Source organism: Fukomys damarensis, unplaced genomic scaffold (assembly GCF_012274545.1).
Source record: "Fukomys damarensis isolate Sample0158 unplaced genomic scaffold, DMR_v1.0_HiC HiC_scaffold_38, whole genome shotgun sequence".
NCBI lineage: Eukaryota > Metazoa > Chordata > Mammalia > Rodentia > Bathyergidae > Fukomys > Fukomys damarensis.
In genome coordinates, this window is record NW_022900950.1 from 18,731,200 (window position 1) to 18,757,356 (window position 26,157).

Consider the following 26,157-nt stretch of genomic DNA (forward strand, 5'->3'; position numbering starts at 1 on the left):
TTTTTTTTTTTTTTTTTTTTTTTTGGTACCAGGAATCGAACTTGTGACCTTGCGTTTGCAAGGCAAGCAGCGGAACCACTGAGCTAAATCCCCAGCCCTCCAGTTTCTTTGTGATCATTCCTGAAAGTCCAGTTCCTCTCCTGGGGAGAGATATGTTATCTTGTATGAATACTACAGCATACATGCACCCAGGTCAGATATGCTGCCTCCCCCTCATGGAGACAAATAAATCCTAAAGTATGAGCAACCAAAGACAAAAATAGGAAGAGCAATGAGAGCCGTCCTAGTACAAATACATTGTAAAGATTCCACTATTTTTCCTCACCAGAGATGAAATCCTCTAAGGCCTAAAGTTAAAAAATATTATTGCCTATAATCATCAACTTAAGGACATTAAGTTTATTATGCCCTGTAACAGCCCCTGTAACACTCCAATCTTGGGAGTTAAAAAATCCAATAGAGTAGAGGTAGGTTAGATTGGTAAATGAGACAGTAGTGCCAATCCACCCAGTGGTACCTACCCATACGCTCTCCTTTCTCAGATCCCAGAAGATGCCATTGGCTTTCAGTGTTAATTTAAAAAATGCCTTTCTTTGTTTTCCTTTACATACAGATTACCAGTTTCTTTTTGCCTTTGAAAATCTTCATGACCAGGCCTCTCAACTGACTTAGACTGTGCTTCCTCAAGGGTTCAGAGACAATCCTCATTTTTTGGGGCAAGTGCTTTACTACAACTTGGTGTGTTTTGAATTTTCCCAAGTCACAGTCATATAATATATAGGTGATATACTCTTATATACCTCTCAGAAGAGCTCCATAACCAGGGCACCCATGCGCTGCTAAATTTTCTAGAAAACAGATTGTATGGTCTAAGACACTGAAGTCTTGAGGTAAAATACTTGTACCTTATCATATCTAAGGGAACCTGAAGACTGAGAAAAAGAAAATTAATCCAGTACATTCCTTCCTGCAGCCCAAGACCCTAAAACAGCTAAGGGGATTCCTAGGAATTACACACTTTTGTTACCTTTAGATAGCAGCATATGGTGAGATCACATGAGCCCTCTGTCATCTTTAAAAGCCGAAAAGGCAGATACCCATACTTTCATCTGGGAACTTGATTCTCAAACTGCATCCCAAAAGCTTAAATAAGCTCTTCTAGCACTGTAGCAAAGGGATGGCTTGCATGCATTAGAGCTGTGGGTGCCATAGCTCTTCTGGTACAGAAGTATCCAAACTGACTTTAGGCAAAGATCTCACTTTATATACACTGCACAATGTGGCAGGACTTATTTCTTCCAAAAGGGAGCCTATAGTTATCAGGCAGCCAACTTCTTAAATACCAAGCTCTACTTCTAAATGGACCGGCCAAATAAAGGCATGTTCCTTCTTAACCCCTTCTACCTTTTTAGCAATTAAAGAGGAAATTAAGGCTGAAAGACATGACTGCAAACAGGTAATTATCCATATGTACGCAGCCAGAAGACTTGGTAGACACACCTCTTATGGATCCCAACTTCACCCTCTTCTGTGATGTCCGTTCCTTCATGGAAAACTGACAAAAAAGGCAGGCTATGCAGTAGTGACTGTGTACCGACGTATAAAAATTCCTCACTTGCCCCTGTGATTAGGGCCTACCTAGCAGAACTCACAACTCCAACAAGGGCTTTACAACTCAGTAAAGGACAGAAAGTCAATATTTATACTGATTCAAAATATGGTTTCCTATATGGAAAAAAGGAATTATCTAGCAGCCGATATATGTCTCCCATAATATATCATAAAGAGATAGATGACTTTTATCATCTGTCCATATGCTCTCCAAAGTGGCAGTAATTCCCTACAGAGGGCAGCAAAAAAGGAGTTGAAGGGTATCTCAAGAAAACCAAATGGCAGACACAGCTGCAAAAGAAGCTGCTCAAGGGCCCTGCTTAAAGATGCCCTGATCTGGGAAGGGTCCCTTGATCATACTCAACCCAAATAGTCTCAGAATCCTCAGCGGCTATACTTGTAATATTATTGATTGATCATAGTTTTGACCAACATTGTACCCACCTCGTGATTTTGCTCTATAAAACTTTCTTTGAGATGTGGGCACACTGGCAACCCACTTTCAGGTTCTCTCCTATCTCTTGGGAGATATCTTTCTCCATAAATTCCTTCTATTCTTAACCTCTCTTGTTCCTTAAAATTCTTTCTTTGATTTTGTGGAAAACGATCTTGACATATCTGACATCTAGAAGGTTGAGTGTTATATTATTTCCCCTGTATGAAAAGGACAACTGTAATGTAAAGCTAAACATTTAATTAATGAGATCAGCTAGACAAAAATACATACCTGAGGGCTTCATAAATAGCTAATGGATACAGGTCTGGCAGATATGGGCATGATACAATGGTTTAGCAAAATTTAGTGTGATTTTAGCAAAATTAATGGAAATAAAGAGCATGTGAAAGAAAAAAAAACACTACAATTTTCTGTTTCGGTAAGACCACATCAGTGGACTCTATGGTTCAGTCTGAGGCAAATGAAAAGTTAAAAATGACACAAATATGACAGTTGGGATGATGAGAGAGTTTACAACCCTGTGAGATGTTTCAAAATACATAATCTGGAGAAAAATGTATGTAAATGTATTTATCAGGTGATTTTACTCTCTGTATTTGTGATCTCTTACTGGCTCTGGTGAGAAAGATGATCCTAAGAGTAGCCAATTTCTAGAGATAGTATATACTTGCGTGAAAGCACACTTTTCAAATGCAGATCAATCAGTTCATAACTTCTAAACTTAACCACCTCTTTATCAGACTCTGGAATGATGAGCAAATTATTTGCCTGCTCTAATCACCCAAGGACCAGTGGTAAGGCAAGTAGAGACAGCCACTACACCTCCGAACCCACAGAAATTATTCAAAGTACAGGATCCTAAACCTGCCTACTCGGCCTTCCCTTACTTTTCCTGTAGAAACCACAATAAAGGATTTTGCCCACATTTCCCCTTTTCCTTCAGCTTCCTGATCAACATCGGTGCTTCTCAATGTAGCCTTACATGGTATGCTATGCCTCTTTCCCCTAATGAACTGTGAATAGCAAATTACCTCTTCAGTGTCCTCTCCTAATCTGTTTGGTCATCATATCCAAATACTAGCAAAAGCTACATTTGAAGGCCATACTCAATAAAATCTTAAGATATTGAAGGAATATGTATTTTCACCTAACAATTACTTATGCAACTACTGGATGTCCAGCACCGTTCCATGCAAAGATTTTAAATTACTTAGTTTAGAACACTACTGCTTAAATGTTAATGTCTGTACTTGTTGCTTCTCGTATTTCCTTTATGAAGACAGTGATTCCACTCTAATTTTAATTTTGACTAAATGTATTTAGGTGATGTTATGGCTTGTATCTAGATATTCCCCTAAAGCCTCATGTGCTTACAGGTGGGACTTTTTTGCAGCTAGCTGGATCTAGGACATGTGATACTGGGATTAAGGGTGTAGTACTAAATTAATCCACTGATTAGAATTCCCACAGTTCTGGGTATGGATAATGGTAAGGCCCACCCTGGTTTCGGGTGGAACCACCAAAACAGACTGCAGCCTAGATGGGATAAAAGGGAAAAGGAGGCTTGTTTCACGCTTGCTTCTTGCTTTGTGCTGCCTCCTTCCTACTCTGCCCACAGGCCATTTCTCTTCTATGATGCCTTTATGCCATGCCACCCTGTCTTGGAGCCAGCCAACTATGGATTAAAACTTCTACAAACTGTGAGCCAAAATAAACCTTTGCTTCTTTAGCCTTGGGTGTCAGATACTGTGTCTCAAAAAAGTATTTACCGACAAGCATGTCATGACACTGACTAATCAGAACTGCTGCTAACTATAGTTAGCAGCTACAGTTAGCTACAGGTATAGGTGGAGGTATCTAGCTCTAGGTAGTAGACACTGGAGATGTTTTCTTGGCCAGGTCTGTTTAGACGATGAGTAGTTGCAAGGTTTGGGACATCATAGGAGAAGATGTGGTAGTGAGGTTAGGGAGAATAGTAGTATCACAATTCATATTGTAATAACTGGGATTATTATACCAGCACTATTTAAGTTGAATGTAAGACTTGGTCATATATCTGTTAGTCTTCTCATCCATCTGTGGTCCTGTTCAAGCTTTTTCTGCCATTCATTTTATTGTATATGTATATATTGTATATGTTGGTCACATTGCTCTGAATAATGGCCATGATCTTTCTTGTGCTACTTGGATTACTCCAGAAGTGGTCTGCCAGCTCTGAGTGGGCTCTGCATCCTGATGGAACTCTCCAGTTCTATTATGATCATTAAAATTATACTCTATGTTCATTCACTATGAATAAAAGGACAATAAAATATGCCTTTTAATGAAATCCTTTACTATAATAAAAATGATAGGATTTAGACCTTCTCTAGCCAGCAAGTAATTAATTGAAAGATTGTCACATATTTCTTACATGAGCATCTTTCAATATATTTTGATGCTGTAATCTTTATTTTCATATTGAAAAAGCTAGCAAAGTGAGTTACTTACTAAGGCAAACTTTTTGTTGAGAATCATCTGCTCCACCAAAGATGACTCATTATGAAAGAGGTGGGGCTGCATATGACTCCACATGTGAGGAAACCACCAGAACTCATCCACAGATCCCAACAGACAGTCATCCCCTTCATCTTCCTCTTCAGTTCCTTCAGGGAGAAAATGATTATTCAATTAATTCCAGTTGAGCTTCTCTACCTACCTTTCTGTTTATCTATCACTTATTTAGGTATCTATGTATTTAAGTACTCTCAGATGTGGTATTTGCAAGATACCATGTATAGTATCTTACATGTGCAAAAGTCTTTGAACATAAAATGTAGCAAAGGAAAATGCATTAGGGAACATCCAAAAACTTTGACATAATTCTTTTGAAAGTTTTAAATCTGAGATATGGATACTACTGCGAGACAGAAATATATATCCATTCCCAAGGACCTTAGAACTCCTAAATTTTAGTACCTTTGTACAATCTGTATTGGAGAGCAAGGGGATCAGGAGAAAATGCCATTGTGGGAATGTAAGTACAGAAAGGGATGTGAATCCTAGTGCTAAATCATTTCTACATGGGTTAGGTATGGAGTCATAACAAAATAATTTTATAATTTTTTTGGTCTTTCAGGGTACCATATCATCTAGAATTAAGGAAGTCATTTATTGCAGTTGAAAACAAGAAGTCTATTGAAATTTCCCAGTTATCAGACCATTTCTGATTTCCACCTTCCAGGCAGTGAAACTGTGAGTAACATGAACTGAGATTCTCTAGTTTATGAAGTTTCCAGTCTTGCTGATTTTAAACTCTATTCTTTGTCAGATGTAACTCCTTTGCTCAAAGTTTATTTATTAAGACAGAATACCAGGTATCAGGGTTTTTTGGAAAGGTAACAGGCATTTCTTTACTTTTCCTGAAGATCACAGGTGAAATCTGTGATTAAAATGTTTGTATATTGGAATCATACAGGAGCTACACAAATGACATTTGCCCTCCAGCACATTTATTTTAATTCATAGTAGGCATAAGTGTATGTCTTTCCCCTATTCTTTGAAATTTGTTTTATTTAATATTCTTTAACCCTAATTTGGGGATGCTTTAAAAAAGAATTTGTTATGTTGAGAGCATATTTCTATTGCTTATTACTTTAAATAGTATGATGAAAAGCAAGTGAAATGTAGTTGTAAATGGTTGGATTGTCCTGGGTTTGTGCTGTCCCTTAATTCCCTTACTTTGCTCTCTTGTGTTAGAAATGGAGGAAGGAAGAGGAAGTAGTCAATCACTCAATTTTAAATACTATTTCTTAAATTATTATAAAAAGACACATAAACCTTATGTTTAAATTATAATTTATTTTATTGTATATCTAGTTAAAAACGTATTGCTGCAATCTTACTTGCTCTACTGTGATGCTAAAACTATCTTTGGTTGAACCTTTGCCTTGTGTTAAGCACTGTGTTAACTGCTTTACATAATTTAATTGAATCTCATAACCCTAGAGCTAAGGTAAGAGAAGTGAGGCATTTGAGAATATTGGGAGAGAGAATGTGAGTTCAGAACTTTAATCCTAATTCTTAAAAAGCAACTCCAAATTCAGGGCCCTTAGATATCATTTACTGAACAAATGTGGAATCTAGAAAAAGATCAGAATTTACTGTCATTTTTTTGCATTACTAGCTTATTCTATGATGTAATTAGAACATATAGATAACTGTTGCTTCTCAGTGACTTGGCGAAATGTACCAACTTAATGAACCTATAGATAGGGAGACTCTTCAGCTTCTATAATCAAGGACTGCCAATTAAACAACAAAATTCAAGCCTTCTAATGCATATGAATTGGGCTCTGATCGATCTAGGGTAAGACTGTTTTTGAAATTTAACCAGATAAATGATTTTGGGCTTTTGTATGTTTCTGTGTTCTTACCTAGAATATAAGGTAGCATATTCTGTAACTTCTAGGATTCATTGAAAAGGTACAGTACATGGAAAATATTTAGCAAAATAACTGAAGTATGGTTATTCCTCATTAAAATGGAAATATGAATTTTATTTTCTTCTCCTCATAAATCCTTCAAAAATTAAAGTAAACCACATAGGATAAAGCTTTCTTGTGAAATACAATCTTATTATGACAGTGCTGCATTTTTTCCTTCCCTTCAAGAGTGAAGGAATAGTATTCGACGTTTTTTTTTTTTTGAATCCTTGTGAATACTCCGAAGGGCTTTTTATTTTTTGGTACCAGGGATCGAACTCGGGTCCTTGTGATTGCGAGGCAGGTGACGGAACCACTGAGCTAAATCCCTGACCCAGTATTCGACTTTTAATAGAAAATGGAATTATTCATTTTATAAGACAATATTATTAATTAAATTTTATAATATCTAATTTTTGAAATACTGATTATTAAATTTTATGTCAGCTCCCACTGAAAAATAATTTCCCTGGTTTTAGATAGCCCTGGCTACAGTTTTATGAAAGGTTTATATTATACACAGATGACAAGACCTTTCACACTTGGCTTTAGCTTCATCCTGTGTTCTGCTGTCCCTGATTTAGATGAGGGCAAGTATTTTTATTCTGAGCTGTGAGAAGTGCCCAAGTAAAAGAAGAGGAGAAATAGTTCAGAGATGAGAAGAAAGAAGAACTGCTGGAGTAATTTCTAATATTCAGTGTTTGGCAAGAAAGGAAATGAGTTGCCATGAGTGTTTTCTTGTATTTTCTGGATGAGTCTGAATTGTTCTGGTTTTGCTCCTATGGCTATCTCTCTACTTTCCATCAAACATACTACATATTCTATATACCCTTGATCTTGTCCTGGTGATGCCTTGTCTGTATGTTAATTTTCTTTGTTTCAAGGGATTTCAAAGAATCTAAGATAATCAACTTGAAAATAGAATATATGAAAGAGGTTATGAACACTCTTAGTTCATTAAGTTCCTGAGGCTCCACACTGTTAAATTTAGTGGTATGATGGGTCTAACTCTGCTAGATAGATGAACCAAACTTCTACACATAAAGACAAAGATCTCACTTCATATATCTATGACAATGCAGCAGAATTTACTATAAATGTGAGATTTATAATACATATCTAACAGTATTTTCAGTTTTGAGGTTATAGTAAGAACAGTAACTCATTCAATCATAACACAGAGTTAAACCATGATTATGAGGTTCTCATTATTAATCTTTCAAAAAAATGACAGAAACAGTGTATTTTATCATTGGTCTAAGTCATTCAAGTGAATAAAGCTATTAGGATAATGCTAAAGTAACTTTTAAAACCTATAAAAATTTCAAATTGGGAACAAAAATTATAAATAGTCATTATATGATGTGGAAGTACTAGAACCAAGTGTTAGAACTCTCTGGCTTTTATAGAATAAAGGAAAATTCACTTATTCTGGAAGTTCAATATCACTACTAAAATTGAAATTACTAGTTATTGCTATTTATGTGTAGATGAAATGTATATTGACATTAATTATACATAGGTAGAATTCTCACTATAATAAGCTTATTATAGCTTTGGAAAAACTCATTAAATATATGTATATGAAATAATCCATGTCCCTATTATCAAATTAAAATTTTGAAAAGCATTTGCAATTGTAGAAAACTATTTGATAAACTTTAAAAAATTATTTAAGCTAAATAGGTCACACATATACATGTTAGAAAATGCAAAAAATGCAAAAGCAATGCAATAAAAAGTAGCTTCTTTTCATCCTTGTTAATCAGTCTCCAAATTCTCCTCTTCACAGATACTCAAAAACATTTATTATGAATCTGTTTACAGAGACATTGTATATATGTATTAATAGCTGTGTATGTACGAGTTTCTTGGCCACTGTAAAACAGAGTTTCATAAGCTTTAAAGCCAGCTTTCTAGAGTTGTATACATTTCACCCTTTTTATTTTTATATAAGTAGTAACATGTTCTAATCATGGTATATGCTTCGATATTTTCAGATATTTCTCAAGAGCTCTTTTCTCATCAATTACATTTAAAATTATCTCTGTCTTTTTAATGACAGAAGCGTATTCCATTATATGAATGTACAACTATAACCAACTCTTTAACTTCTAAAATACATATATTGATGAATTTAATCATGGAATTGTATTTACCTACCCTGATGCATGAAAAACTACATTTGAGCATATTAATTATGTTTGAGAAAGAGACCTTTTAATTAATTTAATTTAAAATTATTTCTTTTCACAGCAAATTTTATGGTGACCTTGTTGCACACAATTATTATTATTAACCAATATAAAGATTATTTTATTGTCACTAAGTCATTTGTTCATTAATTCATTTTTTAATAGGCATTGTTCTAGTCACTGCTGTCACAATAAGGGAGCCCTCATGGAATATTCATTTCTTTGTGGGAAGAAACAACTGATAAATAATTTAAAACAAAGTCCCTTTAATATCTATTCATGATACAACTCTGAGCAATCGATGAGAAAGGGGGCTTTTTTAAACTATTAAAGAGCAGCTATAAAATAGTTTACTGAAAGATTCCCTTTGAGAATACAAACCTTTTGAGAGTTCCCCTACTGAGGTCAAGAATAAGACAAAAAAGCCACGATCACTACTTTTATTTAAAACTGACCTGGAGATAGGAGCTAGGTGCATCTGGCAACAAAAAGAAAAAAATCATAAGGCTAGGAAAGGAAGAAACTGCATGATTCTACAGGCAGTAAATCCAAAAGAATCTATAGACAAATTGTACAGTAAATAACTGAAAGCAGCAGAGTTATGAAATACAGGATCAATGCAAATCATATTTATTTACATATCATCAATAAAGGAATGGAAAATTAAAGGAAAAAACCATTTACTGTTGCATAAAAAATTCTAAGAAATAAATCTAAAAACTACAGTGTTTATTTTAGTATAAAACACCTATCTGATACACACACAAAAATATTCCAGATTGATCATAGATTTATATATTTTAGAGTGTTAGAAAATATTTTTATGATCTTGTGATATGGAAAGATTTCTTAAGACTGAAAAATCTTGCTATAAAGGAAAAATGATATATTGTACAAAATTAAAATTTAATATATCAAAAGCACGAATAAAAAAGGAAAAAACAACTCAGAAGTGGTAGAAGGTGTTTACCACACTAAAAACTAATTAAGAATATATAATGAATTTCTACAAATTTATAATAAAAAAATCAGAAAGTAGACAAAAAACCTAATGCTTCTTTAAAAAGCCTATCCAGATAGCCAATAAACATGAAAGAAGTTAAATATAGATTAGACCCATGATATATTTCTACATGTCTACCAGAAATACTAAAATTAAAGTAAAAACAATATCGACATTGGCAATGTTTTAGAGTAACAGGAATACTCATACTATGGGAAATATAAATTAGTAAAACTACTTTGATGAACTAGTTAGTATTTTCTATTAAAGCTAATCAGATATATGTCATATAACTAGCAATTCCATTCCTGGCTAATAACTAATATAAAAGAATATTAAAGTTCACTGAAGGACAAGTATAAATATGACTATAAAAGAAGCCAAAGACTAGAAATAACCCAGTCATCCACACTGAGGTGGAATAAAGAAATATTGGTATTTATGTTCAAATAATGGAACACAGCAATGAAAAATGAAAATTGATGATATACAAATTATAATATGTATAAAATCAAAATAATGTTGAATAGAAAAACTGGTTAGAGCTGAATTATTTTGTTGTTAAAAGTGAGGAAAGGGGTTTTCTTTGAGGGAAACTAGTAATTGCGAGTGATCATAAGGCTGAGAATTCTGCTCCTGTTTTCTTTCTTGATCTGCCCCCAGCTGTGTACAGCTGTGTTCAATTTGTGAAAAGTCACTGAAGGTCAAACTTATTATTTATGCATTTTTATGTAAATAAGTTATAGTTCAATAAAAAGGAAGACCATAACATGTTCTAAAGATCAAAAATAATATGTCAAATGTAATTAAGTAAGATAAGGAAATAGGTAGAGGAGCAGAGAAGAAATGCAGGAAATTGTGAAAAGGAGGAGTATACAAAACTAGTGGTCAGAGAAACCTTATGAGAACAGTTTGTCCTTTTTTTCTTACCTGTATGGTAAAATTTCCCTGAAAATCCCAGGTTGAATGTAAAATTTGTGATTTGTGCACGTAAAAGATTCTGAGTATCAAGCAGGGCCTGAAACATAGAATTTTAAATAATGTATCAAGTTGAGAAAGGCACTGAAAATTTTATAAAGATATTTTCCTTTTGCAATCATAGAATAAAACCACTTCTTTGTACACAAGAGAATTAAATGATAAAAAGTAGTTTATCACCTTATAATTAGAGAGATACTTCTGAGATGATATAAAACATATTAGCTAGAAAAGGGAAGTTAAAAAAATTTAATCTGTGTGTGATATACATACACACATATATTCATACACATGGATGACCCCTCAGATTTATCAATGATAAATTGTCAAAAGAAAGACGTTGATTTTTTGGTGAATCTATGCAAGAACTTATGTGGAAAGAAACATTATTATTTTGTCTTCAAAACAGAACAGTGTTCATCCTTAAATCCGAGACCTCCTCAAAAATAGTGACTGTTATTCAAAGAGAATATCATAGTGAAGTTGAGTCATATATTTCCTCTTTTAAAAAAGAGACAGGTTACCCTATTTCATTGTTTTGAACCAAGATTTTAATTGCAATATCCTATAAAATACCAGACTATGTGTATTTAATTCACTTTTCTTTATTCTATTCTTTCTCATTCTTTTTAAAATTTCAATTTTTATATTTATTTTCTTTATCTCATAAATATGCACTACAGTATGTGAGTGCCCACCTCAATTAGGCAAATATATTGCACTATTAGATTTGGAAATGATCTTAGTCCACACTTCTTTTATACTTGAGGAAACGGGATAAAAATTGCTTGCTCATTTTCACAGATAAATTTGGCAGTAGACCTTATATTAAAATATAATTCCAAACTAGGTCCTCTTTTACTCTTCCATTCCAAATTCCTTCTTCTTTCTTAAGTACAGCTGTACTAAATCCTGTTTTTGTAATAGCAGAGATGACATTTGGAAGTACTGTCATGCTCAAAGACTGGACCTATTTTGGGAATAAACAGATAAAAAGCATTTTCTTCAATGACCAACCTGTGATTGTATGCTTTATCAAAATGGAAATTATTCTGCCTGTTTGAAGCAAAGAAAGAGATCTTCTGAATATTAAATTTTGACAAATGGTCAGCTTTAAAATTTAGATAAACAATTCTTTTTTTGAGGGGTATTTATTTTGTTTATACAAGCAAACTTTTTGGAGTGCATAACCGAACCATAAAATGTGTAGATCCTCAAAAAGGGAAGAAAGTCCTGTTGGTGGATCTCCACATCTAAACAAAGGAACAAAAGGGTGAAGTGATGGCATTGCCATCAGGAAGAGGTTAGGTCTTTTCCTTCCAAGGGTAATATATGGGCTGGGCAGGGAAAGAAATGACCAGGTGAGCATATTTATATGAGGAATGGGGTGAACTGGTGCTATGTTGGACTCTGGTAAGCTGGGTGCTGCCTAAGTGTGAGGCATGAGCTTTTCTCTTTCTATCCTCATGTAAGGAACATCAGATAAGAAATCTAAAGGTATTAATTCACATTCCAGCTCTGGAACTTACCAGCCTGTGTCAAGAGAGGAATGGATAGAAAAAGTATGGTATTGCTCATACACAATGCAGTATTACTCTGCCATAGATAGTATTAATTTGATTCATTTATAGGAAAATCATGTACCTAGATACAATAATTTAAGTCAAATCATATACACAAGCTTAAATATTGTATGGTATATTTTATATGTGAAACCCAAAATATAAATAAAGAGCAAAGTAAAAGACAGATGTTAGGAAATAAATACAGATCTTTTGCAAAAGGAAAGAGGGCCAAGAGATGAAGGGAGGGGATAAAGAAAGGAGGAGGGGGTTATGTAAGAATTAAGATGTTACATACATGTATCAACTCCCCATGAGGATGTCTTCATTATATATTGCAAACATGCACAATACTAATAAAAAATAAAAATACAAAAACATATAAGTCTTGGGAGTTAGGTGGTTTCAACTGGAATCCTGGATCTACTCATTCATTATTTATAAAGTTAGAATAATAATAATTGCCTCAAAGTTCTGTTGTGAGCTTTAAATGAGATAATTCATTTATATGCTTGGCACAGTGACTGCTATGTGCTCAATTATTAATTGCCACTCTTCTGGAACTTCTGCTGCTACTACTACTACTACTAATGTGAATGCTATATATATATTTTTTTCTTTTTTTTTTTTTGTACCTGGGATTGAACTCAGGTCCTTGTGCTTGCAAGGCAGGCCACCGAACCGCTGAGCTAAATCCTCAGCCCATGAATGCTATTATTGTTAAATGACAGAAGACAGTTTATATTTACCTCTCTGAAATTTTTCCTTGATTTGCAAAGCTCATGAAATTATGATGTGGAATATAATAAATATTATATGCAAGAGTGATTGGTAAATAAAAATAAGAACCATAAAACATTAAGTGCTGATATTACAATCATTAGCAATAGTTACCTATCATCTATCTATCTTCTAGCTTACTATCTAAAGCTTTTCTTTTCTTCACTGTATTTTCTCTCTGGGTTCTCTTACTCTTTCTCTCCTTCCTCCTCTCATTTCTTCTCCACAGTTGAATATTTTAGCTAACTTTTTCTATGTTCTCTTCTTTTTAGATCTTATTTTTCCATTTTACTCACTTCATTACATACTTTAAATTTTTTAGTTTAATTTATCAGTACAAGTGTGTAGTACATAATGTTTAAATTCCTTGTGAGGAGTCGGTCATGTACACAGACATCACAGTTCCTTTTCTCTCATCCCTTATCTTTTCCTTTCCTCCATCTCTCAGTCTGCTTTTCCTTTAAGAATGATCTAACTCCTTAGTTCCTATTACCTATTTACAAGTACAAGTACAAGTGGCCAATAAATACCCCAGGAAATGCTCAACATGGTTTCTCTTATATGAGAAATCCAGAGTAAAAATAAAGAAAATTTCATTCTTTTATTCACCAATAAGTAGTTAAGCTAAGGATTCAAAATCTTTACAGAAATTATTTTTGTCAATTCAAAATTCCATCATAAAATTAGGTAAGCTAGACAGCTTTTCTTATTGTTCAACTAAATTTGAATTTAGCTTTTCTTTATAAACTTTAACTGCTTTCTTTAGGTATATTTATGATACTTTGTATGACACTAGCCCTGTCTTGTCCTTAGGCCATAGAAGCTAAATAAAATACATTTGCAGTAGGTCCTTCATCAAGTGGAATATGTTGATTGCAATTACTGAACTAACCCTTACTTTGCAGGTTTGGGTGGGCAATTTAGACATTTATTTAATATTTTAGAAACAAACATTAAACAAACAATAAAACACTTAATAGATACAATGAAATATATGGCAGATACTAATTATGCAAATGTATGGTAAAGAGTAAAGTTTATTTCTAGATGATTTTTTTATACTTAAACAGTGATATTTCTCATTTCAATTGTTTTTATAAACGATTTTGAGAATGTCTATGTTAAAAATGTCATAGTTATCCATTATTTTTATCTTTTCCAAATATGCTTTTTACTGACTTATTATGTGCAAGAAGCTTAACATCGAACAATATTTTAGAACATACCCTTTTCACTGAATTTTTCATTGCTAGAATGCTTTTATACAGCATTATTTTATAACAGAGATAGTTACTGATTATTATAAACAAAGTAATATAAAATGATAAAAATGATACTATATATGATTACATTTTTAGATAATATCAAATCATTTTAGACATTCCGCATACAGAGGTAAAATGATACTATATATATATGATTGCACTTTTAGATATTATCACATCATTTCAGACATTACACACAGAGGACAAAGTATCATAGAGAAGACTATCTGGAAGAAGTACATAGAGAAGACTATCTAGCAGCTATGAGAGGACAACACGATGACCACTCTAAGGCTAACTGGAGTTAGAGGAAAGGTAGAACATACAATGGATTCACTAACTGGAATCACAAGGATTCACTAACATGCTTGCAGAAATCATGGAAGAAAATTTCCCAAATATAAGAAAAGAGTTTAAAATACATATAAGCAATGCTTATAGAACACCAAACAAATTATGATGAAAGGAGAAGTTCACAAAGGCATATCTTTATGAAATTCATAGATATAAAGCAAAAAAAAAAGAATTTTAAAGGCAGCCAGCGAAAAACAAAAAAATCACATATAAAGGTAAACCAATGAGAATCATAGTAGACTTCTCAGCACAAACCCTCAATGCTGGAAGAGATAAAAGGGAAGTATTTCAATCCTTAAGAGCAAATAACTTCCAACCCAGAATAATTTACTCAGCAAAGCTATCCTTAAAAGTAGATGGAGATATAAGGTATTTCCATAAGAAAGACCACCTCAAAGATATATGAATACTAAACAGCTCTTAGAAAATAATTAAGTAAAATCTCAACAGAAATCAGGAAATGGACATAGCTAAAAATAAAGGGGAAATTAGCTAGGTCAGTGGATAAAGAGCAATAAAAAATGTCAAGAAAACAAAAAACAAAGGATTCACCAATAGGTAAAGAAGACAATGATAAAAAACCAACGCATCTCAGTAATATTTCAGTAATAGTTAACAGCTTTAACTCTCCAATTAAAAGATATAGATTGGCAGACTGGATCAAAAAACAGAATCCAAAAATCCGTTGCATTCAAGAAATTTTTCTAATCGAAAAAGATATTCATAGACTAAAAATTAAAGGATGGAAAACAACATTTGATCCACCAGGATCCAGAAAACAAACAGGAGTAGCAATTCTAATATCAGACATAGTAAACGTCAAACTAACACTGAGTAGAAGAGATAAAGAAAGAAGGTCACTACATACTGGTTAAGGGAACAATCCAACAAGAGAAGATAACTTTGATAAACATATATGCATTGAACAATGGAGCACCTGTCACATAAAACAGGCACTACTGAAATTAAAAGATCAAATAAACACTAAAACAGTCACAGTGGGGGATTTTAACGTACTGCCTTTCAAAGAGATAGATCAAGTAAACAAAAAACCAATAAAGAAATTATTAGGGCTGATGAACTCCCCTGAATTTATGGACTTAATAGACACACACGGAGCATTCCATCATTATGCAACATAGTATATATTCTTTTCAGCAGCACTTGTTACTTATTCCAAAACAGATCACAGGAGAGTCCACAAAACCAGTTTAGGTAAATATAAAACAAATGAATTTTCCTCATGCATACTATCAGACAACTATTCAATGAAAATAGGAATCAACAACAGAAGAAGTTTCAGAAAAGGCAAAAGCTCTTGTAAATTTAACAACACACTCCTAAACAACCAATGAGTCACAGAAGAAATCAAAGAAATTTTAAAAATCCTGGAAGTTAATGACCATGACTCTACAAGTCAACAAAACCTCTGGGACACCATGAAAGCAGTTCTAAGAGAAAAATTCATCACAATCAATGCTCACATTAGGAAAACAGAGCAAGCCCAAATAACCTTATAAGAAATCTTAAAATGCTTTAGAAACAACAACAAACCAGCCTCAAACTGAAATTAAGAAGGGAAATTATAGAGATGTTACTAGACATTAATGAAATTGAGACTAAAAAAAACTGTAAAAAATATCAGTGAATGAAAGAGCTGGTTCTTTGAAAGAATAAATAAAATAGATTAGGCAGACTCAGCAAGAGAGAGAGAAAAGACTCACATAAATGCAATTTTAAAAAGGTGAGATCACAACAGACATTGTCGAAATCTAGAAGATAGTAACTACTTTGAACATTTATATTCCAACAAATTAACTAATTTTAAACACATGGACAGATTCCTAGACACATACAAACTAACAGAACTAGCCCAAGAAGACATAAATGTCTTTAACAATCCCAAAGCAATGAAGTTAACACAATAGTAAAGTAACTACCAACTAAAGAGCCCAGAACCTGACGGATTCACTGCTGAATTCTATAAAACTTTTAAGGATGTTATATATCCAATACTCCTCAAGCTCTTCAAAGAAACTGAAAAGGATGGAATGCTTTCAAACTCATTTATGGAAGCCACTATCACCCTGTCCCAAAACTGGATAAAGACTCAGCTAAAAAGAACTAGAAATCAATATCTGTAATGATCATAGGTGCAAAAATTCTCAGAAAGATAGTAGCTCATTATCAAAAGCATGATACATCATGATTGAGTAGGTTTCACCCCAGAGATGCAAGGATCATTTGACAAACATTAGTCAATAAATGTAATACATCAGATAAATAGGAGCAAGGTCAAAAACCACATGATCATATGAATAGATGCAGAAAAGGTTTTCAACAAAATCCAATGCCCCTTCATGATAAAAACCCTGAAGAAAACAGCTGTAGAAGGACCATATCTAAATATGATAAAGGCTAATGAAAAAAACAATAGTTAGCATCATACTAAATGGAGAAAAACAAAAAGCATTCCCCTAAAATTAGGTTGTCCACTATCACTTCTTCTGTGCTAATGTGAATATATATATATATGAAAGAAATAACTCAAATTATCACTATTTGCACATGATATGTCTACATAGAGGATCCAAAAAACTGTACTAAAATATTCTTAGACCTAATAACCAACTTCAGCAAAGTAGCAGATACAAAATCAATACTCACACAAACATTAATTAGTATTTGTGTACATCAAAAATGAACAGGATGAGGAGGAAATTATGTAAATATATGAAAGAAATAACTCAAATTATCACTATTTGCACATGATATGTCTACATAGAGGATCCAAAAAACTGTACTAAAATATTCTTAGACCTAATAACCAACTTCAGCAAAGTAGCAGATACAAAATCAATACTCACACAAACATTAATTAGTATTTGTGTACATCAAAAATGAACAGGATGAGGAGGAAATTATGTAAACCATATCATTCCCAATAGCTTCAAGAAAAATGAAATACCTAGGAATTAAACTAAGCAAAGTGAAAGACCTCTACAAAGAAAACGTCCGTACTCTAAAGAAGAAGATTGAGGAAGACATCAGAAAAGGGAAATATGTCCCTTGCTCCTGGATAGGCAGAAACAATATTGTCATAATGGCCAAACTTCTAAAACTGCTGTACTGATTCATTGCACTCCCAATAAAAATAGCAATAGCATATAGAACTAGATAAAATAATTCTAGAATTTATATGGAGCTAGAAGAAACCCAGAAAAATAAAAGCAATTTTGGGCAACAAGAGCAAAGGAAGAGGCATAGCAAAATCTGACTTCAAGTGATACTCCAAAGCAATATTTGTTTTGTTTTGTTTCTTGTTTTTTGAATCAAACTCAGGGCCTTGGGCTTGCCAGGCAAGCGCTGTGCTGCTGAGCAACATTCCCAGATACAAAGCAATATTGATAGAAACAGTATAGTACTGGAACAGATATATAGACCAATGACAGAGAAGTGAGGATACAGAAACCTCCCCAGACATATTCAAGTGTTTATGTTTGACAAAGGGGCCAAAAGCACTTGTTGGAGGAAAGATAACCTGTTTAACAAGTGGTGTTTGGAAAATTAGGTATCTTTCTGCAGAAGACTGAAAATTGACCCTCATCTCCACTATATACATATTAAAATCAAAATGGATCAAAGATCTAAACATTAAAATAGAAACATTAAGCCTACTGGAAGATAAAATAGGTAAAACACTTGAAGACATATGTATGGAAAAGGATTTTCTAAACAGAACATTAATTGCACAAGAAATAGCAAGTAGAATCAACAAATGGGATTACATCAGACTAAAAAGGTTTTTTACCACAGAAGATTAAATCAGCAGATTGAAAAGTCAACCTACAGAATGGGAAAAAAAATTTGTCAGCTACTCCTCAGAGGACTAATATCTAGAATATACAAAGAACTGAAAAAAGTAAAACCACTCAAGAAACGGCAAAGACATTTCAGAGGAAGAAAGACAAGTGGCCAACAAATGTATGAAAAAATGTTCAACATCTCTGGCCATAAGAGAAATGTAAACTGAAACAACACTAAGATTCCATTTTACTCTAGAAAGAATGGCAATCATTAGGAAATCAAACTAACAAATGCTGCTCTGGCTGTGGTGAAAAGGAAATCTCCTGCATTGTTGGTGGGAATGCAAGCAATCATGGAAATCAGTACTGGAGAGTTCTCAAAGAACTAAAATTAGAAATTCCATATGACCCAGCTATCCCTGTGCTAGGTGTCTTCCCCCAAAAGTATCATAGTACAGTGATACATGCATACAAATATATATAGCAGCACAATTTGTAATAACAAAATCCTGGAAGCAGCCTATATATCCATCAACAGATGACTGGATAAAAAAAATGTTTTATCTGTATATAAGAGAATACTACTTGCTAATCCAGAATGACAAATGTGAGGCATATGTAGGAAAATGGCTGCACTTAGAAATTATAACACTGTTTGAGTTAAACCAGACACACAAACTTAAAAATGCGATATGGTGTTTCTCATATGAGTGAGGCAATGCACAAGGAAAAATGATAAAGGATGGACAGTAAAGGACAAGGGGGTGGATCTCTTACAGTAGGGAAATAGTCCAAGGGAACAAGGGTGAGGAGAGAGAAGGAGGGGAAGGGGATATAAGAAGAATAAAGACATGCCATGTAAAGAAACTGAATAACCCCGATTAACGTACAAATGTCACAAATGGGCTAAGACAAATAATATCAACAAAAGTGAAAATGGGATAGTGGAACTAGAGGAGGGGAAAGGGAATTATGAAAAAGAAAGAAACATGCTGTAAGATGTACAGATTACCACTCCCTGGGCTGGGGATTTAGCTCAGGGGCACTGCACTCACCACACAAGCATAAGGTTCTGAGTTTGATCCCCGGTACCGAAAACAACAACAACAAAAAACTCCAACAATAACATGTTACCACTTCCCAAGACAACTGTAAACTACATGAACTACAAACATATACAAACAAAATTTTAAAAATTAAGAAACTGAGTTTCATTTCTATTTTTCAATAACTGAATGAATCCCTGTACACACATACACATACGTATATAAATTAGAGCTAAAAAAGTATAAAATAAAAGTTAAGCCAATTAGGAATAAAAATAATTTTGGATTTTTTATTTAACAGTTATATCGCAAGCTTTCTTTTAGCACATTAGTTTTCAATAATGGATGCAGAGTATTATTTACATCAAATAGGTATACTATAATCCATTTAATCATTTTATCTTTTATATTTGTTTATATTTTTAGCAAATATAAATACTGCTCTGTGTATTAATGCTTACTTATATAGGAATGAAGCAGTTGTTTCTGCAGCAGAAAAGAATTATGTTTATTCTTCATAAACAGAACAACTTTGCACCATATTTGAAAATGCTTACAATATATTAAAAGGGAAAATGATATCCAATAAATTATGAGAATTGCATATTGAATGCAAATACAGAATTTAAAAATTTTTTCAAATTTGAATTTATGTGGCACTACACTAACTTCTCAGTTTTTCAAGGATTCACTTTGCAAAGCCAAGAATATTCACAAGCATTGAAAGATCTAATTAAAGGCAAAGAAGATCTAATTTAAAAAACTGAGCTTCTGAAATTTAGGAAAATGGTAGCTTTTATATATCTTTGGATTTTATCCAACCTTCTTTAACAGAGTGAATATATCAAGCAAAAAAAAATTCAGAGACAAATTAAAAGTAAATATAATTGTGAAAAGTTATATAGAGATTCATATTAGTATTCATTACATATGTGACACTTTGGGGGAAACATCTAATTTGTTTCTTTCTTATGATTTCTAGATTATATTTTGACCTGCTTTCTTAATTGTAACTGGACAAATAAAGTTGGTAGCCAAATTAAAGATGGGGAAGGGGGCCGGGGATTTAGCTCAGTGGTGTCACCACCTATTTTGCAAGTGCAAGGTTCTGGGTTCAATCCCTGATACAAAAAAAGAAAAAAGAAAAAAAAAAAAGATGGGTGAGGAAGAAATTTTATTGTCAAGTGTGCTAACCAGCAGGAGGAAATAATATCATATTTGAGCACAGAATTTTTAGAGTAAAGATTTTCTAATCGATTACATAATCATTTTATATTATTAAATATATAAATATCTCTATCTGCTAAAATAGATAAAAATAATTGGAAAGCTAATTATAAGTTCCTATTTCTTCAAACACACACACACACACACACACACACACACACACACACACAAGCATACAGGCAGGGATCAGAGATGCACTTCCCATTTCAAACATGATAGACATGATGTAAATAGTTTAAATAAGTTCTCCTTGGATCACAAGTAAGTTAGGTGTTGAAGAACTGATTTAAATAAGGATTTTGGATTTCCAAATTCACTTCCTCTATGTCCACAAGAATACTAATACTGAACACTTATCACTGGCATGTAGAACTGTGGCAAAAGAACACCCTGGACAGGAATGTCTTCATTCTACCTTCAACAATGGGTTGTCAGGCTGGGGATTTAGCTCAGTGGTTCTGCCGCCTGCCTTGGTGCAAGGACCTTAGTTCGAGCCCCAGTACCAAAAAGCAAACAAACAAAAACCAATGGGTTATCACTTTTAGTTTCTAAAACCTAAAAATGGGGGAATGGAGGACTAGGATGGTATGTGAATACTCCAGCTGATAGGGTTCTTTAGAGCAAAATAATCAATATGCTACATAGATAAAAAATGTGAGATTTATTTTAGTATTGCACGTTGTGGCTGTGGAAGCAAGCAACAGGCCCAAGAGAGCTTGTGGTGTAATTTAATTCTAGTCTGAATGTCTGAGAATTGGTATGAGTGCTGATGGTAGTCCTAGTTTGTTTGACACTAGAGACTGCACACAACAGCCTATGTCCTGGGACAGGAAAAATGGATGTCGCAGGTCAAGCAGAGTAAATGTGTTCCTTTCTTTTTGTTTGTTTCACATCCTCAAGAGATTGGTTGATACCTACGCACACTGGGTGATACCTATGTATCCTCTACTTTAGTTCCAACATAAAAGTTTGTCTTTTCCAGAAATAGTGCCATAGTCACACTCTGAAATCATGTTTTACCAGCAGCCTTAGTATGCCTTAGCCCAACTTAGTTCACACATAAAATTAACCATCACATCAGCCAAATAAAGAACATTTACCCACTAGCTTGTAGGTTAAAAGAACAATCATTCAGTATGCAATCTGTACAGCAGGACTGTAGAGTCTCCAGGGCTGTAATGATCACCCTGGCCTCTGTGTGGCCAGGTATACAATGACACTTTCTCTAGTAAAAAAATGTTCCTTGGTAAGGAAAACATTGGAATATGCCAAAACTCTTCATTAGACTTGATATTAAAGTGGGGCATTATACACAATTAGGGTGCAGATAAATTTTAGAGGAAAATGATAAATAATAAGGCCAGAATCAACTACTACTTTATTTGCCTACACAATTGACAATTGTAATTGACAAATGACAACTGTCTCATTTCCATATGAGAAAGAAACACAGGAAAGTTGGGCAAGCTAGTAGGGAGTCTAATACTTGGCCACTTTTTTCCTGACAGGAAACCTATGGATATACCTAATCTGTAATTTTCCTAATGGAAAACAGCTGCCCATATTCTAAGTATAAGTTCACACCATAGAAGGGGAAACTGTTTATCTGCCAACTTAAAATATAAACACTATATGGGAGAGTATATTATCTAAATGTTTCATGAGCTTTCACCTAGGAATTTGCTAATTATAGTGAAATGTTTTAGAGATGATCGTCCTTTTTCTTTTTTGTTAAACTGCCTTTGGTCAAAGCCTCCATCTGCCGAATACCAATGATCAATGGTGAGATAATCCTCACCAACATGGCATGATGAATAAGTGGCGGATTTGGAATCCGAGTAACTTGGGACTCTGATTCTGCTACTGTGGTGTAAGCTTCAGTAAGTTACTGAACCTTTCCAAATCACAGTTCCATTCTCTGGAAAAGAGGAGTAACAATATAGACACCAAAAGTTTTGTAGGAAAATCAAGTGACAAAAAATGGATGTGCACCTAAGACCTTTTCCAAGAAACTGAGTTTTAGCGCTATGGAATCCTTTGTCCTTTCTTTTACCAACCTCAAAATGGCTTTTTTCTCCTTTCACACAATTTCATCTTCTACTCTCCTATTACACATGTGAAAAAATAAGACAAATGGCTAACATTTTAAGTTATGTATATAAAGTGGTCTTAGTATCATTGGAGTTGTCTAATCAATACTAAAGAGGAAGATTAGTCAAGCAGCTACATTACAGTGACCTTCAAAGAGCTTTGTATTCCTTTCTAAATGATATTAGTGAATTCCTTATTCTCCAACTGAATGTTGATGTATTTTGTTTATATTGTATTAATAGAGTTAGGACAAAGGTTTGAGTGAAAGCTAAGGAGAAAAGAGTCACATAGTAATCTTGAATTACTTCTGCTATACACCGTAATGTGTCTGGACTATTAATTGTGCATAAACTCTAAATTATGTAGAGAGGAATGATTTTCCTAAAACATTTGTGAGCTGAAATTGGCAAATAATGATATGTGAATAGAAAACAAAAAATTTAAGTGCTACTTTAAGTATATGCTTGAAGATGTCATGCATATTTTATTTAGCTTATGGTTGGTATGCTTAGTCAAAATATTAGTGTACATTAAAAGAAGAAAAAAAATGTAAAAAGTGCCTCACAACTCATGAAGTAGTCAATGATTCCATAAGGTCAAGTAAGTAATAGGTATTGTTAATTCTCAAGTCAGAAATACTCCAGGAAAGAACCCAAAATATATAAGGATCCTTAGAATTCCACTGATGTCCTAAAAACTGTGTAGACAACATTATTCTGTAATTGTTGATTTTATGTTTCAACTCAAATGGGTTATGTATTTCCTAGATATTAGGCTAAACCTTATTCTAGGTAAGTCACAAAGTGTTTTTAAAGGAGAATAACATTAAAATGGATAGATTAAGTAAAGCCAGTCGCCCTCTCTAACACAAATGGGCTTAATCCAATGAGTCAAAGGCTTGAATGAAGCATGAAAACTAGCCATCTTGAAAGTAGGAGAGACTTTTTCCTAGTTTACTCCCTTGAGCAAGGACTTTACTATTTGTTTTTGTCTTCAGATTAAGATTGAAAGATAAATACTGAGTCTTGAGCCTGATGGCCTTAACATTAGAATATCCTCCATCAACTATCCTGGTTCTCGGGCTTTCGAAATTGTACAAGAGCTACACTACTGGCTCTCTTGGTGTATATTTTGCAGACTGCAAAATGGGAATTCTCACCTTTCATAATTATGTAAACACTTCCTTATAAAAAAAATCTATCTTTCTAATTGGGAATTTTTATACCTGCTGCCATGTCTTTGTTGCCTAGGATGGCTTTTGCTATTCTAGGTCTCTTATGGTTCCAAATGAATTTTTGGATTATTTTTTGTACTTCTGTGAAATATAGTGTTGGAATTTCAATTGTCATTGCAGTGAATCGGTACAGCAGTTTTGGTAGTAGGGCCATTTTCACTATGTTGATTCTTCCTACCCAGGAACAGGGGATATCTTTCCATTTTCTTATATCCTCTTCAATCTTTTTTTTCAGAATGCTGTAGTTTTCACTTGATATTAGCCAAAAGGCTGAGAAGTGATTAGAATGCTTTAGTTTTCAATGTAGGGCTCTTTTGCTTCTTTCATTAGATTGATTCCTAGATACTTCATTCTTTCTTTGGATGCTATTGTGAAAGGAACTGTTTCCCTAATTTCTCTCTCAGTGATACTGAATAGTTTCTCTGGTGTGAAAAACTATAATTGTAAATAAGATCCTAATGGTATAACTGACAATGTGAAATAAGAAGAAAAGGGCTAAATGTGTAGGGGAAGTGGGAAGGGTAGGGGAAAGGAAATAAGGGAAAAGAAAAAAATCTGAGAAAATGTAAAAATGGAAATAAAGCTTTTGTAAATAGGGAAGGGAGGAGGGGGTGAAGGGAGAGCAGGGATATGGGGAAAAAATGAGAACCAAGACCTGTCATGTAAAGGTACAAGATCCCAATGATGAATGTAACTGTACTGTATACCGAAAAAGTACCAATAAACTCAAAGAGAGAAAAAAATATATCTTTCTATCTATTGATTAATCACTAATAACTGTGATGGATCATGTATATATTTTTCAGGGCTCTCCAACAAAATGGAACTAATAGGAGAACCCCCCCTTTTTCTCTCTCTCATCAGGAGAACTAGCTAAAGTTCCCACTTTAAGTAAAGCATAGTAGCCTAGGTAAGTAAGTCAAACCTACAAAAGAGATAATATGAGGATCCAAGTTCTCCTAGAGTACAGAGATTGTTTAAGAATCATAGTATCAGAGCCGGGAATGTAGCTCAGTGGTACCATACCTGCCTGACAAGAGCAAGGTCCTGAGTTCAATCCCTAGTTCTGAGGGAAAAAAAAGAATCATAGTATCATGGAACTAAAATGTTTTAGTCACTGTGGAAAACAGTTTGTTGGTTCCTCAAAATATTAAACACAGAATGACTATGTGACTGAGCAAGTCCACATCTAGGTGTATACACAGAAGAACTGAAGACAATGTTTAGATAAACACTTACATATACATGTTCCTAACAGCACTTTTTGCAGTGGCCAAAAGGTGGAAGAAATCAGTGCCAATTCATGGATAAACAAAATTTGCTATATATATATTCTATTCAGCCACAATAAGAAATGATTCTAATACATACTACAACATGAATGAACCTTGCAAAAATTATGCTAAGTGAAAGAAACCAGATACCAAAGGTCACATATTTCATAATTCCATTTAAATGAAATATTTAGAATTTGTAAATTTCTAATGAGGTGACAAGAATGTTTAGATCAGACAAAGGTAGTGATTGTACATTGTGCGTTTATGTATTGTTACCACTCTATTTCTTACTACTAAATGATTAATCTTACGTAAGTGAATTTCATCTCAATCAACAAAAAAATCAGTGCTACTATCCTCCTATTTTCTTCGGAATTTTATTATACTTGATCTTAGCCAAAAGGCCGAGAAGTGATTTTCTTGAATTTTATTAAAAGGACGTTATATGAATTTCTTTATATTATGATTTAGAACTAAAATGTCCCACAAATGTCTGTATTCAGAAGAGGGGCTTTTGGAAGGTGGCTGAATTATGGAGGTACTATATTCATCAGCAGATCAATTCACTGATGGGTTTATAGCTGAATATAGTGTGAGGGGATGGGTCCTATTTGGAGGAGGTGGGTCAATGAGGTTGTGCCTTGGGAGAATCAGTGTCTCCCCCAGCCCCACCAGGGCTCTTCTTGGATTCTCTGCTTTCTCTTATGGATTGAGCAACTTTCTCCCATCAGGCCTTTTGGCCATGCCATTTCTGTGTTGGAACCAGCTAGCTATGCATTGAGCCCTCTAAAATTATGAGCCTACATAA

General features: G+C 33.8%; 1 protein-coding gene across 4 annotated transcripts in view; it reads right to left on the minus strand.

Annotated features, from left to right (window-relative positions):
* LOC104852909 (N-deacetylase and N-sulfotransferase 3) overlaps positions 1-26,157 on the minus strand; it is a 175,764-nt gene that overhangs the window by 106,779 nt on the left and 42,828 nt on the right. For all 4 annotated transcript variants that reach the window (XR_004515714.1, XM_010610738.2, XM_010610745.2 and 1 more), the window contains exons 3-4: positions 10,660-10,747; positions 4,559-4,713 (exon numbers count right to left, since the gene is read on the minus strand). Coding sequence is in view for 3 of the 4 variants with exons in the window: in XM_010610738.2 (XP_010609040.1) it covers positions 4,559-4,713; positions 10,660-10,747 (243 nt within the window). In the remaining variant the exon portion in view is untranslated. The remainder of the gene's footprint in view (positions 1-4,558; positions 4,714-10,659; positions 10,748-26,157) is intronic.